Raw genomic sequence first — 16,828 nt, forward strand, 5'->3', positions numbered from 1 at the left:
GGCGCCTGGGTGGCTCAGTCGTTAAGCGTCTGCCTTCGGCTCAGGGCATGATCCTGGAGTTCTGGGATCAAGCCCCACATCAGGCTCCTCCACTGGGAGCCTGCTTCTTCCTCTCCCACTCCCCCTGCTTGTGTTTCCTCTTTCGCTCGCTCTCTCTCCGTCAAATAAATAAATAAAATCTTAAAAAAAAAAAAAAAAAAAAGAAATTTCACTTTAAATTCTCCCAAGGTCACCAAGCTTAAGTGGCAATGTGGAGATTCATATCCAGGCTGCATAGTTGAGGCCCTTAATTACCATACCATCTCTCTACATGGTGTGGTAGAAAACAGAGCTTTAGAATCAGGGAAAGCTGCCTGAATCCAGATCTCTCATCATGTTATGTAAATTACTTAACTTCTTGGAACCTCGGTACACTCACTGTAGAAGGGTTAATATTATCTATTTATAAAAAGTATTTTGAGGAATGAGATTATATATATTGGACTCTATTACAGCCTCTAGCTTATGAAGCCCACAATAAACTATCCTCCTCGTAAGGACCTCGTAAGACCTCATAAGACTAATTAAAAAGTAGAGCTAATAATTCATAAACATATAGCAGGAACACTGGAATGGCTCTACCTTTTAATTAACTAGCCCAAGAGCCCCCCAAACAATTTTTCAATATACTTCAAAGGTAGCAATAATTCAGAAGAGAGTTTTTTTATACAATGAAATTTAAACTTAGAATCAGCAGAAACAAGAGTATGAAATCTGAAGTATAGCTAAACTTAAATGAATTTGAATTTTCTGAAAACAAAATGTATTCCACACAAACAGACCTACTGCTCAGAAAAGTGTACTCAACCTTTGTTCCTGCTGGTGATTTTCTAGCCTGACGTCTGGTTAACACAAGGCAAGGCAGGTGTATCATAGAAAAGGGAGGTAAACATAGTGAGTATGTGAAAAGCCAACTTCTTTAAGAAAGACAGCTTTCTATGTTGTTATCCTGTAATATTTTTCACTTGTCTGTTAAACTAAGTTCTTTTTGACAAAACGTTTTGTGGTCATTTAGGTATTTCTAGCCCTTACACCAGAACTGGCACCACAGTAGAGCCCGTAGCATTTCTTGAAATGAAAGAAAAAAAAAGAAAGAAAAGCTGACTGCTTTCGTAAAGGAAAAGAACTATTTGACTTCTTGAAATATTCTCCCAGGATAGTTGAAATCACCTATAAAAATTTATATTACACAACATTAGCAATATTTTACCTCCTTAGGATTACCTATGGACAAAAAAGTTCAGCTATTCTTACAGAACTACTTTTCAAGTTTGATTGTAGCCAGTTTTGTTTTTGGGCAGACTTCAATGGGAAATAAAAATCAGAGTATGATTTAGAAATGACTTGGACAACTAGGTCTCAGCATACCAAATATTAAATTCCAGACAATGGCAACGATAGCCATATGTGAGGTAACATGACATCAATGTGCCACCTAGATTTCTCCTCCCATCCATTTGAAAAACCATAAACAACGCACAACAAAATTTACCTACTCCACGAAGTACTTTTTTAATAGGGATCCTTTAAAATTGTTGTGCCTCTCACCTTTCCAATGGTCTTATTTTCATAGTTAAAGACAGCACCCATAATGGTTAATGACTTAGAAACAGATTGCTTAGGTCCTTGCACATTAGTTATCACTGTTACTAAGTACATACAATTTAACCATAAAACAAAGATATGCAATCTGCTAAAGTATGATTCATAATTGTGCACTATATCTCTGAGAATTTAAAAATGAATTATAAGCAGAAATGTGTTCCAGATTCCTTATCATTCCGAACTTATTAAAATGGTTACATGGGCCTGCTTTTAAGCAGCCACTGATGAGAAAACTAGTGAGTTGCATTTATTCAAAATAAAAAGGCTTCCTAACATCAACCCCCTATTTCAAGAACTCTGATAAGATACTAACCAGAATCAGTTGAAAAATATTTGTATCAACATGTACAAACCATTTTGAATACCCAAGTTTATGGGTTCAGTAGGCAAATGGCAAATCATAAAGCAATGGACTTGTAATTTCTGTAGAGTACATCAAAATGTTTCTTATAAAATCACCAAAATACTTTAAGAACAAAAAAATCCCAGGGGAACAAAGATAAACTTTTGTGTTGAAAAATGTAGGAAGGTAAAGTGAAACTGGCTCCCTAGGGAAGATGACAGCTTATTATACTATTAATTCCCAAATTCTCATTCACAACTAGCATTTTATTGTTTTTATCTTTTAGACAGATTGCAACCTGAAACTGAAGCACCTTCTCAAATACTGAAGTTATCTGTTCTTGGTTTCCATTGTATGCCTTTGTGTTTTCAGTTAAACTTCTGGATCTAATGGTTAAAAAAAAAAAAAAGAAAGAGTCAAACAAAAAGACAGCCTTTTGTTTGAGAGGGCACAACAACCAGGAGCTCCACATCTAAAGTTCGTTTTCACTTGTCTCACCATTCCAAAAAATGTCCTAAACTTAGGAGCACTTTGATTCCCTTTCAAGTATTACACAGAAAAGGCCAGAAGTCCGCCAAATTACGAATCTAAGTCTTTTGAAGACTACCAATCACTTTACTTTTGGATGAGATTTACAAAGAAATGTGTGACTTCTGTTACTAAACTAAAACATGAACCACCATTAACTTTTTTCCCTTGGAAAGCAATAAATATCAACGTTAAGAGAGTATTTCGACAAATATGACAAACCAACCTCAGAGTACAAAGCCGGGTGATAAAATTACCATCACAGCACAGTTTCAAAACTATAAGCAACCACCAAAAAAAAAAAAAAAAGAAAGAAAGAAAGAAAGAAAAAACCGCACCCACTCTTACGTAAACTTTTGGAGTAAGCAAACTTTTTTAGCCTCACCTTTGTTTTCACCTAAAAGAACTCTTCAAGACAAGACAGCAATTGCAAGAAAACCAAAATATCAAAAGATTCAGCTGTTGTCCTTGTAGGAGAAACAACCAAAAATTTAAGACATGGTAACGTATTTAAGTTACCGAGGCTTGGGGCACTTCCCCAAGCTACAGCCATTTTAGATTCAGCCTTTCTTTTGAATTTCACGGGGGTGGAGAGAGGTAGATTTAAAACACAAAAAAATCCTCCTTAAAACTCTTCAAGATCGACCAGCTCTTTTTTCGGAGGAGGGAGGCAATACGTAGGTTCTGGATACCGACTAAATCTAAATCAAAGAAAACAAACACCTCGATACCAAGAACCTAAACGCTGAAGGTTAAAGCTCTTCTTTTCCCCTAAGATGCCCCACAGTTGACTTACAAGATTTTTTCCTCCTTAGATTTTCCTTCGTTGGGAAACAAAAGCCCCTGGCTCTAATTTAGGAAGGAAAGAAAAAAAAACCCGTAAACCAAGCCACTCAACCACCAACAAGCCGGAACGCCTGGAGAGGAGCCAGAGAGCCGCAGGTGAGCGTTCCGACCCGAAGACCAAAGTTGAAGTAGGAGCGCTCGGGCAAAGCCGCGGCGACACTCGACTGCCAAGCTCCTCGTGCGGGGGGAGGTGCCCTATCCGAACCACAGGACCGCTGGCCCCTCGGCTTATCTCCCCAACCCCGGGCCGACCCACACCAACCACCTGTGTGAGAGCCTTCTTCAACTAGTTTCAACAGCCGGTTTGTTGGGCACCGGGCGGAGCCCCGCACCGGAACGACTCAAGATCCCCTGCCGCTCCATTGTCCGGAACCCCCACTTACCCGGCAGCAGTGGGGCCACAGCTAGGGACCAGACGCAGCGTCTGAGGGCGCGTCCCCAGCTTCCTGATCCCGCAGAGGTGGAGAGCCCACAACCATAACAAAGCTCTTCCCAAAATGGCTGCCCGGCCCACACGGCCCTGGAGGGGCAGGGGGGGAGGAGCGACGACCAGCCCGGCCCCCCCCGACCCCGCCTCACACACGCCCACCCACTCGCACCGCCCACAGGAGCGCAAGCGCAGGAGCCCTGTTCGGGTGACCCTGCTGGCGCCCGACGCCGCCAACGTTCCGCCGCGTGAATGGCAGTTATTCCCTGCGCGGTCCCCAACCCCCCTCACCGCGGCTCGAGGCAATGCGTGATTGCCCCCACCCCTCTGCAGGCTTGAGTGCTCTTCCTTTCCTCGCGCCGCCTCAGAGGGGGCGACCAGCCGAGTTTGGAAACCCCCTTCTTATTCCCCGGCCCAACACAGGGTTTGGATGCGTGTGAATGAGTGGGTGGGTGTGTATGTGTGTACCGTTTTCCCCGCCCCTTCACCCTCCCGTACCCCACTTCTGGGCATGCTCGCGTCCCCAAACTACCCGTACAAGTACTAGCAAACCGGATTCGTAGGATCGTGTTTTCCGACCCTTCCCACCTTCCGCTCCTTCCTTCCTTCACGTGCGCGCATCGTTAAGACTCCAGCCCCCAGCGGGCCACACCGCCGTGCTCTGGAGGCCTGCGCGGCTGGGCCCGACGCGCTACCCACTGGGAGTGGTAGTTCCGCCCGACGGCTGGCGTCACGCCCCTGGCCCAGCGCAAGGCGGATTTTAGTCCGAGCCTGCTTCTATGCCGGGGCGGAGAAGCTGCTTCTCTGACCCAAAGTCTCATTGGGTATCGCACTACTAGAAGGGGCGGCGCTGCCATGACAGACAGAGAAGGAAATAAAAGTGAAAGCCTATCGCGATTAGAAGCGGTTACTATTACGAAGAATTCGCAATGGGCCCATTCTGCACGGGGACGCTAAGCCATATAATGGCCGACGACCATGAAGCTACATTACCCAGAATCCGGAGGAATGGAGGAACTGGCCAGCGTGAGCCCTTGCAGCTCTGATTTCAGAAGGACGCTCAAATTGCCTGGTGGTGTGTCCTTTGAAAGACTATGAAATGGAGGCCCAAAGAAGAAAAGAGACTTGTCCAAGGTCACAGAGCCGACAAATAAAAGTCAAAGCAGAAGATGACAGAAGGAATGATCTAACCGGATCAACCCTAAGCCCAAGGCTCTTACTACCACACTTAGAACGGAAGCGAAAATCCTGCCCTTTGTGCTCTTTATTTGTTAATGGAGTTTCCAGGTCCAAGCAAAGAGAATAGAAGTAAAAACAGTTTTTTCTTAGTGTTAGTAGTTCAGGACCTTAACACAGAGTAAGATGTGCCCCCATCGATCCTGGAAACCCTGTTATGAGTTCCAGAGATGGCAAGCAATTTGGCAAAGTCACACTTGGGGTAGACTCCAAATCTCTCCTACCTTCCTACAACACCAACACTCTTGAGATTGTTTCAGTAGTTGTGCTCTACCTTCCCGAACTCTGAGGGCCAGATTCTGCTGGCTGAGAAACCTGGAAGAGAGAGGCAGACCATTCAGGGACCCTACAGACTTCAAAAGCCGGCTTCCAGAATTAAGATTTAAAAGAATGACCCAAGATGGAAAGCCCGGAATGGGAACCAGTCAGCGCTGGTCAAGTCCCCACCCGGACTCTTTTTTCTGTTCTCAGGAAATGGGGGGACTGCCAAACCCCACCTGCCGGAAGTGCCTTTTCGGGAGTACCTGGCGGATCTTGCGACTCAGCTTTTCAACTCCCGGTTCGACACTGGCAAGTATACTTACATATATAACAGCAGGGCTGCTGCCATAGTGTGCAAATTGGGAGGGGGTGGGCACGAAGGATTGAAAGTAAAAGCCGCGGGGAATGCCAGGCAGTTTCCCGAGGACCGTTGGGTTCTCACAGCGCGCCCTTTTCTCAAAAGTCCGCTCTGAGGCTTGCAGTTTGCAACTCTTTCCTCTGCGCCAGTGGCAATATGGGGGGTTTTCACCTAAATTGAGCGGATTAATCCTTAGGTCTTTGCCCTTCATTTCCTCACCAGTCGCCGTCTCCAGAAGATAGGCTGTCACTCTTTCCACTTAACACCCATGAGTTGGAAAGCACATGGTCACAGTGCGTAGAGGGTTCCAAATGTGAAGAGAGCGTTGAGATTTTTAAGTGGGGTGGTCTGGAAAGCCCTTACGCAGGTGCTTTTGACCAACAGTGAGTGTGTGGATCCTGCAGATTTGTGTGTTTGGAAGTCAGGAGGTGGATGTAAGGTGCCATCTAAGATGTACTCAGAGGTCCAGGATGACTTACCTCCCTACGTCTTTATGTTATAAAATGAAAAGATTGGTATACAGGATTTCTTTACCCGGCCCTAAGAGCTGTGACCTAGAAAGCAGTTCATTAAAATATTTAATTAGGTAGCAAATGTGGGTTTTGGATCTTTTAGACACTTCATTCTCCTGGTTAAGAATGAAACTCATCTAAGACAGATGTAGATTCATATTCTCAACCACTTACTGTCTGCTTACCTTTGAGTTCTTAACCATTTCCTCTTGTGTAAGGTGGGAATATAGCTATTATTTTTTGAATACTTACTTTGTATCAGGGACAGTTTGCAGCTCTTTATATATATTAATTCATTTAATTTTTACAATGACCCTATGTAGTTATTTTAATTATTTCAGAAGTGAGTGAACTGCAACATAACAAAGTTAAATATGTTGTGCAAAATCACATACCTAATAAGTGTTGGAGCCAAGATCCCAACACAAATTGTTTGACTTCAAAATCTTCACTCTAACCTAACAGGCTATACGTCTCTCAGCACCAAGTTGATGAGGTTATTGTGTTGAATGAGTTAATGCTGGGGCACCTCGCTGGCTCAGTCGGAGTGTGTGACTCTTGATGTTGGGGTTATGAGTTCAAGCCCCACTTTGGGGGTAGAGATAACTTAAAAATAATATCTTAAAAACAAACAAATGAGTTAATGCATATAAAACACATAGTTACAGTGCTTGGTTCACAGCTAAATTGTATTAATTGCTACCATCATTATTTTGAGCTGTAAACACCTAAGCCCCCAAATAGATAACTAACGTGAAAAAAAGAGAACAGAGAAGCTATAACCTTCAGTTTTAAAGATGAGAAAACTACACTTCAAGGAAGCAATTTACCCAAGGTCACACAGCTGGGGAAGTGTTTGTAAAATACAGATCTTCTGTCTCTGTGCAATACTTCTGTTACACCAAAGAGCAAAAGCTAAAAGAATGGTTCAGAGAAGAAAAGGATTATTTGCTTAATGTATTACTGATTTCCGGAAAACATTAATGATTGTTTTCAAAGGAAAGTGTGTTATATGGAAAACATTCTTGAGTTCCTACTTAAAAAAATTATGCATAAAATGAAGAAAATTAAGTGACATCTTGTTTTATACACAGCAACATGCTTCTGATTCAGCTCTTCCACTTAGCTATAAAAATGCATTAATCAGAACTGCCTGGCATCTTCCTGAGCAAGACTTTCACTAGGACCCAGTATGCTTCATTTCATCCAGAAGTTTTCTCAGGCATCTTCAAAGGTTGGTTTATTCAGCAAATACTTTCTGGCACTGCTTTGCTGGGGCAATAGCAATGAAAAAAAAGACAAATCCTTATCCTCTTATGTTTACGTAGTAGGGGAAAGGGTGGGTAAAATACAAATAAGTAAAATATTTAATACTGCAAGTGGTAAGTTCTCTGGAGAACTATAAAGCAGGGAAGGGGAATAGGGAATATCAACAATAAATTTAGGATTGCACTTAAAAATAGAGGGGTCAGGGGCACCCGGGCTCAGTCAGTTAAGCATCTGCCTTCAGCTGGGGCCCTGATCTCAGGGCCCTGGGATCTAGCCCAACGTGGGGCTCCCTGCTCAGAAGGGAGTCTGCGTTCTCCTCTGTGTCCCTCCCCCACCACTCATGCGCTCGCTCGCTCTCTCTCTCTCTCTCTCTCGCTTTCTCTCAAATAAATAAAATCTTAAAAAAAAAAAAAAAAATAGAGGGGCCAGGGGTGCTGACTCTTGATCTCAGGGTAGTAAGTTCAGGCCTCATGTTGGGTGTAGAGAGATCTTAAAAAAAATAGGGGCGCCTTGGTAGCTCAGTTGGTTAAGCATCTGACTCTTGATTTCGGCTCGGGTCATGATCGCAGGGTCCTGGGATCGAGCCACGCATTGGACTCCACACTCGTGGGGAGTCTTCTTGAGGATTCTCTCCCTCTGCCCCTCCCCCCCCAATAAACGAATCTATTAAAAAAAAAAAATAGAGAGGTAAGAAGAGAGGGAATCGGCCATGCAAGTAGCTCAGGGAAGAACATTCCAAACAAAAGGAAGAAAAGGCCCCAGGATGGAAGCATTCCTAGCATTTTAAGGAGTCACCAAGATTCTTAAATAACGATTTCATTTTTCTTTCCTTTAGTGCTTTTTGAGTTACTGTTCATCTATTAACTAGTTGAAGTCTGGAATCTGCTCACTAAAGCACAATCAGCAGGAAAGGTTATTACTTTGGCCATGTACCATGAAAGTCACTGGGGAGGTTTTTTTCTTTTGTTTTGTTTTTTAAGGCAAGGAAAAAATTACTGGCCTGGCTCTCAAGTATACTGAGACAGACAAACAAATGATTTTTTTTTTTTAAGATTTTATTTATTTGAGAGAGAGCGAGCGAGCACGCACAAGCAGGGGGAGTGGGAGAGGGAGAAGCAGGCTCCCTGCTGAGCAGGGAGCCCAATGTGGGGCTCGATCCCAGGACCATGGGATCATGACCTGAGCCGAAGGCAGATGCTTAACCCACAGAGCCACCAGGTGCCCTGACAAACACATGATTTAAAATCACTGTGAGAATTATGATGGGAGTGTGCATAAGGTACTTATAGGAGTATTAATTCAGACTGGGGAGAGCTTCACACTGAATTTTGAAAGATAGGTTCCCTAGATAGAAAAGTAGTATGTTAGGGGGTGCCTGGGTGGCCAGTTGGTTAAGGGTCTGACTCATGATTTCAGCTCAGGTGTTGATCTCAGGGTCGTGGGATCAGGCTCTGCACTGGGCGTGGAGCCTGCTTGAGATTCTCTCTCTCCCTCTCCCTTTGCCCCTCCCAACTCCCCATCTCAAAAAAAAGAAAAGAAAAAAAAAGTAGTATGTTAGAATTCTAGGCAAAGACATATAGGAAGGAACGGAGCTATGGAAAGTATTCGGTGTCTCTAAAGGTAAATTAGAAAGTAGATTACTTTCTGGGGCGCCTCGGTGGCGCAGTCGTTAAGCGTCTGCCTTCGGCTCAGGGCGTGATCCCGGCGTTGCGGGATCGAGCCCCACATCAGGCTCCTCCGCTAGAAGCCTGCTTCTTCCTCTCCCACTCCCCCTACTTGTGTTCACTCTTGCTGGCTGGCTGTCTCTGTCAAATAAATAAATAAAAATCTAAAAAGAAAAAAAGTAGATTACTTTCTCTATATAAAACATCATTCCCACAGTACTTAAATGCTGCTTCTTTTGCAAGTTATAAATAGAAGAGACAGTTTAAATGCCAGATACTACAGATGTAGTCTTTACTGGTTCTTTCAGATATTCCTTTCATGGGGTAAGATTAGTGGTGGGCCAAAATACATCACTAGATTTCTTTTCAGTAGTTTCTTTTGCATGTTGTATGGCTGTTTGCTAGCATTAACAGCACCCTACTGTAGTCCAACCTTTCTGTAAAGCTTGATGTACTAATAGAAAGCAGATGGTTTGTTTTTATATTGTTTCAGTTTGGGATTCTCTAAGGCGTGGTTATTTAAAAATCTGTTTTGTCTCTTGGTTTTGTTTTCTCTATAGATGCTGAAGTACCCTTTCCCAGTCCGACTGGGAGCCAGCAGAATAGAAACACTTTCTCTCAAGACATGTCACCAGCAGAACTTTGCCCCTTTGTTTCCAAGGCCTTGGTTTTTCTCTTCATTTCCAGTGTATATGAGGAAGACACAATACTATCATACTTCCCCATGCAGCTTTAAGAAGCAGAAGCAAGAAGTACTTCCAGCCAAACCATCAAGCACCATTACTTACCTGCTTGACAGCCCAAAGCCAGCATTATACATAACTCTGGCAGGACTAATGCCCTTTGTTGCTCCACCACTGGTCATGGTGATGACAAAGACATATATCCCCTTATTAGCTTTTACTCAGATGGCTTATGGAGCCAGTTTCCTATCTTTCTTGGGAGGGATCAGATGGGGTTTTGCTCTGCCAGAAGGTAGTACAGCCAAACCAGACTTCCTCAATTTAGCTAATAGTACAGCTCCTCTTGTGTTTTCATGGTTTGCCTTCCTTATTTCTGAAAGACTCAGTGAAGCTATAGTCACAGTAATAATAGGTTTGGGGATAACATTACATGTTGAACTTTTTCTCTTGCCACATTATCCCAATTGGTTCAAAGCTCTTAAGATAGTAGTCACTTTAGTGGCCTGGTTTTCATTTATAATCACTTTACTAGTTAAAGATATTTATCCAGAGAAGAGACCCAAGAGACCTGGTCAAGTAGAATAAGCTTGAAACTACTCTGTAGATGACGTCAGCATTTTGGCTGTAAGCCTTGGAAGATTGTGTTTTGGCATCATCTTTTTCTACTTCTCCTGTTTAACAGCTTTTTCCTCCTTCAATGGTTATTTATTCTTCACAGATTTTTTTTTCATTTCTAGAAATCTTTATTTCATAGGAATTACTTGACAACAGTTTAAAAATCCCTAACAAGTCATTTTCACTTTAGATTACAGTTTTTAGTCTTTATGAATTATACATTTTAATGGTTTACTTGTTTTGAAGAATATAAAATAATAAAAATGAAAATCCCTTTTTGTTAGAGCCTTATGATCATTGAAAAAAGACAGGCACATTCTCCCACAAGAGGAAAACTTTGTATCCATTAGTGTCTGAAAATAATAGATGGTTCCAGTATGCAGTTTTCATTGCAATTGCCCTGGGAATTGCATTTCCAAGCTCATTTCATCTGGTATAATCTAGTTACATGAGCTGAAAGGATCTGTGGCTCTAAAGTCAGTAGGCAGCAGTGTCAAGAGGGGAAGCCATGTTCAAAGAAAAGCTGAACACATTTTCCAGTTTTTATAGACACAACTTAACTCCATCTCCAAATAACACCAGCTAGTCAAAAAATTTTAAAAGAATAAAATCACTAGTATATATAAATTAGGAAAAGTCAAGCTAGAGCCATCTTGATGTTCTAACAAGTGGGGCTTATCTAGTTTTACACATTAACTCAGAGAAGCTTTTTTAAAACAAGCAAAAGCAACACCTTAGAATCTAACTTGAAAACTTGGTCTCTTGAGATTCTTAGTCTTATAAAAAAGGAAAAACATTTTAAATGTCATAAGAATATAAATCAGTAAATGGTATCACCTGGTATATGTTATCTTTATATAATATAGGTATTCAAATATTAGTTAACTAACTTGAATTTCATAAGCGGAATTGTGTGTTGAAGTCCCTGTCTCAGTATCTCAGAATGTGCCCTTATTTGGAGACAGGTCTTTACAGAGGTTATAGTGCTAAAATGAGATCCTAGGGGTAGGCTGTAATGTAATATTACTGGTATTCTTTTTTTTTTTTTTTTAAAGATTTTATTTATTTATTTGACAGAGATAGAGACAGCCAGCGAGAGAGGGAACACAAGCAGGGGGAGTGGGAGAGGAAGAAGCAGGCTCCTAGCGGAGGAGCCTGATGTGGGGCTCGATCCCAGGACGCCAGGATCACGCCCTGAGCCGAAGGTAGACGCTTAACGACTGTGCCACCCAGGCGCCCCATATTACTGGTATTCTTATAACAAGGGAAAACTTAGAGATAAACGTGCATACAGGGAAAATGCCATGTGTACATGAAAGTAGCCATCTACATTCCAAGGACAGAAACCTGGAATAGATGCCTTCCTTTTAGGACTCAGAAGGAACCAACTGCCAACATCTTGATTTTGGACTTCCAGCTTCCAAAACTGTGAGACAATAAATTCCATTTAAATTTCTGTGGTATTTTGTTACAGCAGCCCTAGCTGCTGAACAACAGCAGAGAGCTAGACCTTGTTCTGAGCATTGAGAAGCTTACCAATGAAAGCCCATAGCTGAAACCACCACACAATCCTTCTTTATTAATGGAAAGACTAGTTACCACAGCCTGATATTGAAGGAAGGAAAACTTATCCTCTTCAGAAGATCTTTCCCAATTCTACTCATAGTGTTTTGGTGAGTAAACTTCTTTGCTTCTAAATTGCATGAGAACTATACTAAGTTAAAACTAATCTTATCTCAAATTCATCATCTTTCAGAATAGGGGCAAGTAACTTTTAAGCTAATTGCCCAATTTCACTACACAAATGCAGGTAAATGCACTTTGCAAGTGAATTACAGTGTATGATTCTTTAAAAAAAAAAAACAAACCACCCTGATTTTAAAGTACATCTGACTTTAAGTACATTGGATGGATGTTTATAAGTATATTAGACTGTCAAATATTTTGGACGAAGATCACATTAATAGCTGCTCAGAAAACAGATTTAAATGTAAGAACTAAATGTGCTAGTCCCTAAAAGTAAAACTAAACAGTAAAAAAAACTCGAGCAATCCTATTCACAGTTGGGTAATCTAGGAACATTGCTAAAAAACTAAGTTAGTAGGTAATACAAGGAAAAGCAAAAAGCAAAAATCAACAAACTTTATTAGTACATTATTTTTAAAACCATGTCATTACCTAGAAAATAACATAATATGCATTTTTACAATTTCTATTTACAGAGATTGTCTGGGCCCATTAAGCCCAAACACAGATTGTCTTGACGTGTTTCTGCCGCAGCAGTACAAAATGCCTCTCTTCACAGTGCCATTTCAGGTTGGCACCAGGCAATAATGAGAATTAAATTATAGAAGTATTTTGTAAATCTCTTTTGAACCAGAATGCAGGTTCTCTGTAGAGAAATATTAAAGGCACACAAATTGGAGTTTAAATAATCTACAAATTATCTGTCATTCCTTGACATTTTATAGATCCCAACCAGGCACCTATGACCCTTCAGACTTTTAGGATACCCCAAAGAAAGGGACACAGAGCTTTCTGTCTATACCACATAAGCTTTTCTTAATGCATGCATATGGTTAAGTTATGAAAGTATCATTGTGGGCCAATCCAAATATTTTGGATATGAGTGCTACCTGAGTCTTTAATGCTTACCAACAAAGATTTTCTATCTAAATAAGCTGCTGATGCCTGTAATAATACACTGAAGGACTTTAAGAGAGAAAAGGCGGAAATCAGGGGTGCCTTGCTGGCTCTTTATCTCAGGGTTGCGGGTTCAAGCCTTACACTGGGTGTAGAGATTGTTTAAAAATAAAATCTTTAAAAAAAAAAAAAAGGAAAAGGGGCAATTAGGAATATACAAATCAAATCCTGGAATCACTAGGTAAACCTAAATGTATGTAAGACCTTTAATATGTATGGCTCCGAGTGACTGGCAGAAATAACTGAAAGTGATGATGTACACAAAGAATGTTCCTCTCAGAACTAGACAGAGAACAATTCTTTAGAATGTTTCTCGGGGAAAAACGAAAAGTTTTGAGAAGCAGTTTTGGATCAGAGGCCTTTCAACAAAACACTTTTGTCAATGTCTGTAAAAAGCTTCATAGGTACTTAACAATTGTACCTTCTCCAAACCACGCAGCAGGCTTGGTACTAAAGTTCACACTTCGGATTGCCCAAGTACAAGTAAGCTTCACAAAGCTTGACAGTCTAATAAAATTCCCTCTTCCCAAAGCCAAGCAGATATTTTTGATAACTATTTAGAAAACAGGAAAGAAATTTAATAGGTACATATCTTCCACTGGGCTCTGTCACCCATTATATCATCCAATTGCACTAAAGGACTGTCACTAAGAACCTCCTAGTAATTCCTCACTTGCATTTTCAGCATTAAGACAATAAACATTAAGTGAGCAAAAGCTTTTTTAATCCTGTTATCAACAGGCAAAAACTTATCTATCTATATAAACATCTATGGAGATAGCTAGATATTTCCCACATGTCCCTCCCAGTATATCTGCTGCCAATAAAAAGTGTGGGGCTAGTGAAAATTCCTGGCATCAAATAAAAGCAGCGAGTTGTTTCACTGGCTTTTCTCTGTAGGTTCAACTGTGGCCATGGAAAATTGTGCCACAGATTGAATCATGAATGTACAGACATCTTTAAACTGTCTCACTGATATTCTTACATCACATAAGGGTCATGTTACAGCGTGGCTTACACTGGAGAAGCAGCTAATGGGGCTATTTGCCAAGAAGCTTATAGCAAATCATTTTTACAACTAGGACTCTACCCCTAAGAGTAGACTTCTAGAGCACAAACAGCATTCCTATTGGTAAGCTTAGCAAATTTGTGTGAGTTCTTTATTAATTTAGGATATATTTCATATCTCTCCTTACTCAAATTCTTAGAAAAATCATTCTTTAATCATTTACCTACCAAATACATGGAAAACTCAATAGAATCAGAGGGTCCTATCATCAAATACATGTGTAATTTGCAAAGGGTCAGATCCTATATTTTCAAAATGTTTCTTGTGCTCCCTTATGCTTTATATTTCACAGTATAGCAACACCTCCTTCACAACGACTAGTGATCATGTTACCAATTTCTGTCCATGTATCTGAATGAGGGTTATAAACTTCAACAGAGTCCAAGGTACCTGGGGCCAAGAAATCATGGCTGGAAGATCGACCTCCAGAAACATACAGAAGCCCATTGACTGCCACAACACACATGCCTGCTCTAGGCACTTTCATTGAGGCAACTTCAACCCACTTTTCCTGGTTAAGAGGGAAAACAAAAACAGGAAATATTAGCAGAATTATAAAATGACAATAGAGAAAACTGCTGAGAAATCAGATATTCTAGTTCTTTTTACATATTTAAATTTCAAACTCAGAAGTCCAGTCAAATAAATATATACAGGACATTTTCAAATGAACTTTTGAGCAGGTATAGACAAAGTAGTGAATTTAGAGGAAAACAACTGAAAACCACGTCTGTGATTAACTATAAATCATGATCAGGAGATAATCTAGAAATCCTATATAGGAAGGCATTCTGTGAAACTAGTTCTATGGAGTACACGTAGGTAATGCACACGCACACAACACAAACCCACAAAGCTCCAAGAGAAAAAAGCTTAGACACAGAAGGGCTTTTAAAAGGCTTTAATATGCTAATGACCCTTATAAATCTCCAAGAGAATGATATTGCTATCACACTCACCCGAGTTATTGACCATGGAATCTTTTTTCAAAGACCATCTAGTGGAGTTAATAATTTGCAAAACATATTTTCAGAAAGGTAGCATAGACCAGGGGTTGGAAACTATAGCCTACTTTAGTAAGAATGATCTTTCCAGGTTTTTAAGGTTATTTTATAAAACAAGAATATTTCAACAAACGGTGCTGGGAAAACTGGACAGCTACATGCAAAAGAATGAAACTGGACTACTTTCTTATACCATATACAAAAATAAGCTAAAACTGGATCGAGGATCTAAATGTGAGACCTGATATCATAAAAATCTAGAAGAGAGCACAGGCAGCAATTTCTCTGACATTGGCTGTAGCAACAATTTTCTAGATATGTCTCCTGAGGCAAGAAAAAAATAAAATTAAAAATAAACTATTGGGATTACATCAAAATAAAAAGCTTTTGCACAGCAAAGAAAACAACTGAACTAAAAGACAACCTACCAAATGGGAGAAGATATTTGCAAATGACATATCTGATAAAAGGGTTGGTATCCTGAATATAAAGTACTGACTGTTAACAACTCAATACCAAAATCATCATCATCATCATCACCCAATTAAAAACTGGGTAGAAGACATGAACAGACATTTCTTCAAGGAAAATATACAGATGGCCAACAGACGCACGAAAAGATGCTCAACATCATCCATCATCAGGGAAATGCAAATCAAAACTACAATGAGCTATCACCTCACACCTGTCAGAATGGCTAAAATCAACAACACAAGATGGGGGACCTGGCTAGCTCAGTTGGTCAGGCATGTGACTCTTGATCTTGGGGTCATGAATTCGAGCCCCACATGGGGTGTAGAGATTACTTAAAAAAATAAAAACACACGAAACAAGAGTTGGTGAGGATGTGGAGAAAAGGGACCCCTTGTGCACTGTTAGTGGGAATGCAAACTGGTGCAGCCACTGGGGAAAACAATACGAAGTTTCCTCAAAAAGTTAAAAATAGAACTACACTACAATGGAAGGCACTACTGGGTATTTACCCCCAAAATACGAAAACACTAATTCAAAGGGATACATGCACCCCTATGTTTATTTCAGCATTACTTACAATAGCCAAATTATGGAAGCAGCTCCCGTGTCCACTGACTGATGAATGGATAAAGAATAGTGTGTGTGTGTGTGTGTGTGTGTGTGTGTGTGTGTGTGTGTGCATACACAATGGAATATAATACACCATTAAAAAAGAATGAAATCTTGCCATTTGTAACAACAGGGATGGAATTAGAAAGTATAATTCTAACCGAGATAAGTCAGTCAGAGAAAGACAAATACTGTCTGATTTCACTCACATGTGGTGTTTAAGAAACAAAACAAACAAGAAAATGAATGAGAAAACAGAGAGAGACAAACCAAGAAACAGATTCTTAACTATAGAGAACAAACTGATGGTTACCAAAGGGGAGATGGGACGGAGGACAGGTGAAATAGGTGATGGGGATTAAAGAGTACTGTGTAATGTATAGAACTGGTGAATCACTATATTGTAAATTTGAAACTAATATAACACTGTATGTTAATAATACTGGAATTAAAATTTTAAAAAACTTAATAAAAATAAAAATTAATTGAAAAATAAAAAAAAACAAGAATAGATGAAGAGATTGTATGTAGCCTGCAGGCCTAAAATATTCTCTTTTTCTAAAAAAAATATTTTATTTATTCA

General features: G+C 40.4%; 3 protein-coding genes across 6 annotated transcripts in view; 1 reads left to right on the top strand and 2 right to left on the bottom strand.

Moving 5' to 3' along the window:
- Window positions 1-5,388, bottom strand: part of GPBP1L1 (GC-rich promoter binding protein 1 like 1) — a 61,492-nt gene extending 56,104 nt beyond the window's left edge. The window contains exon 1 of one of the 3 annotated variants that reach the window (XM_087865851.1): window positions 5,249-5,388. The gene's annotated coding sequence lies outside the window, so the exon portion shown is untranslated. Of the gene's footprint in view, window positions 1-3,744; window positions 3,903-4,376; window positions 4,526-5,248 lie in introns of those variants that run through there. The other 2 variants (XM_045799672.2, XM_045799671.2) reach the window with 2 other exon arrangements.
- Window positions 5,389-5,453: 65 nt separating this feature from the next.
- On the top strand, window positions 5,454-13,228 carry TMEM69 (transmembrane protein 69). Its single transcript, XM_045799675.2, has 3 exons — window positions 5,454-5,594; window positions 7,250-7,389; window positions 9,649-13,228. Exons 2-3 carry the CDS (start codon window positions 7,348-7,350, stop codon window positions 10,354-10,356), a joined length of 750 nt encoding a protein of 249 aa, XP_045655631.1. The 5' UTR covers window positions 5,454-5,594; window positions 7,250-7,347; the 3' UTR covers window positions 10,357-13,228.
- IPP (intracisternal A particle-promoted polypeptide) overlaps window positions 12,515-16,828 on the bottom strand; it is a 37,195-nt gene continuing 32,881 nt past the window's right edge. For both annotated transcript variants that reach the window (XM_045799669.2, XM_045799670.2), the window contains exon 9: window positions 12,515-14,669. In XM_045799669.2, coding sequence (XP_045655625.1) covers window positions 14,445-14,669 — 225 coding nt within the window. In that variant the 3' untranslated portion in view covers window positions 12,515-14,444. The remainder of the gene's footprint in view (window positions 14,670-16,828) is intronic.

The sequence above is a fragment of the Ursus americanus genome, chromosome 12, assembly GCF_024610735.1.
Source record: "Ursus americanus isolate L20-20 chromosome 12, mUrsAme1.1.p, whole genome shotgun sequence".
Taxonomy (NCBI): Eukaryota; Metazoa; Chordata; class Mammalia; order Carnivora; family Ursidae; genus Ursus; species Ursus americanus.

Bases quoted from the DNA above. Each gene is read 5' to 3' on its own strand.
- TMEM69 (XM_045799675.2), top strand. From the start codon at position 7,348: ATGCTTCATTTCATCCAGAAGTTTTCTCAGGCATCTTCAAAG. The intron at 7,390-9,648 runs GTTGGTTTATTC...TTTTCTCTATAG, and splicing joins TTTCTCAGGCATCTTCAAAG to ATGCTGAAGTACCCTTTCCC.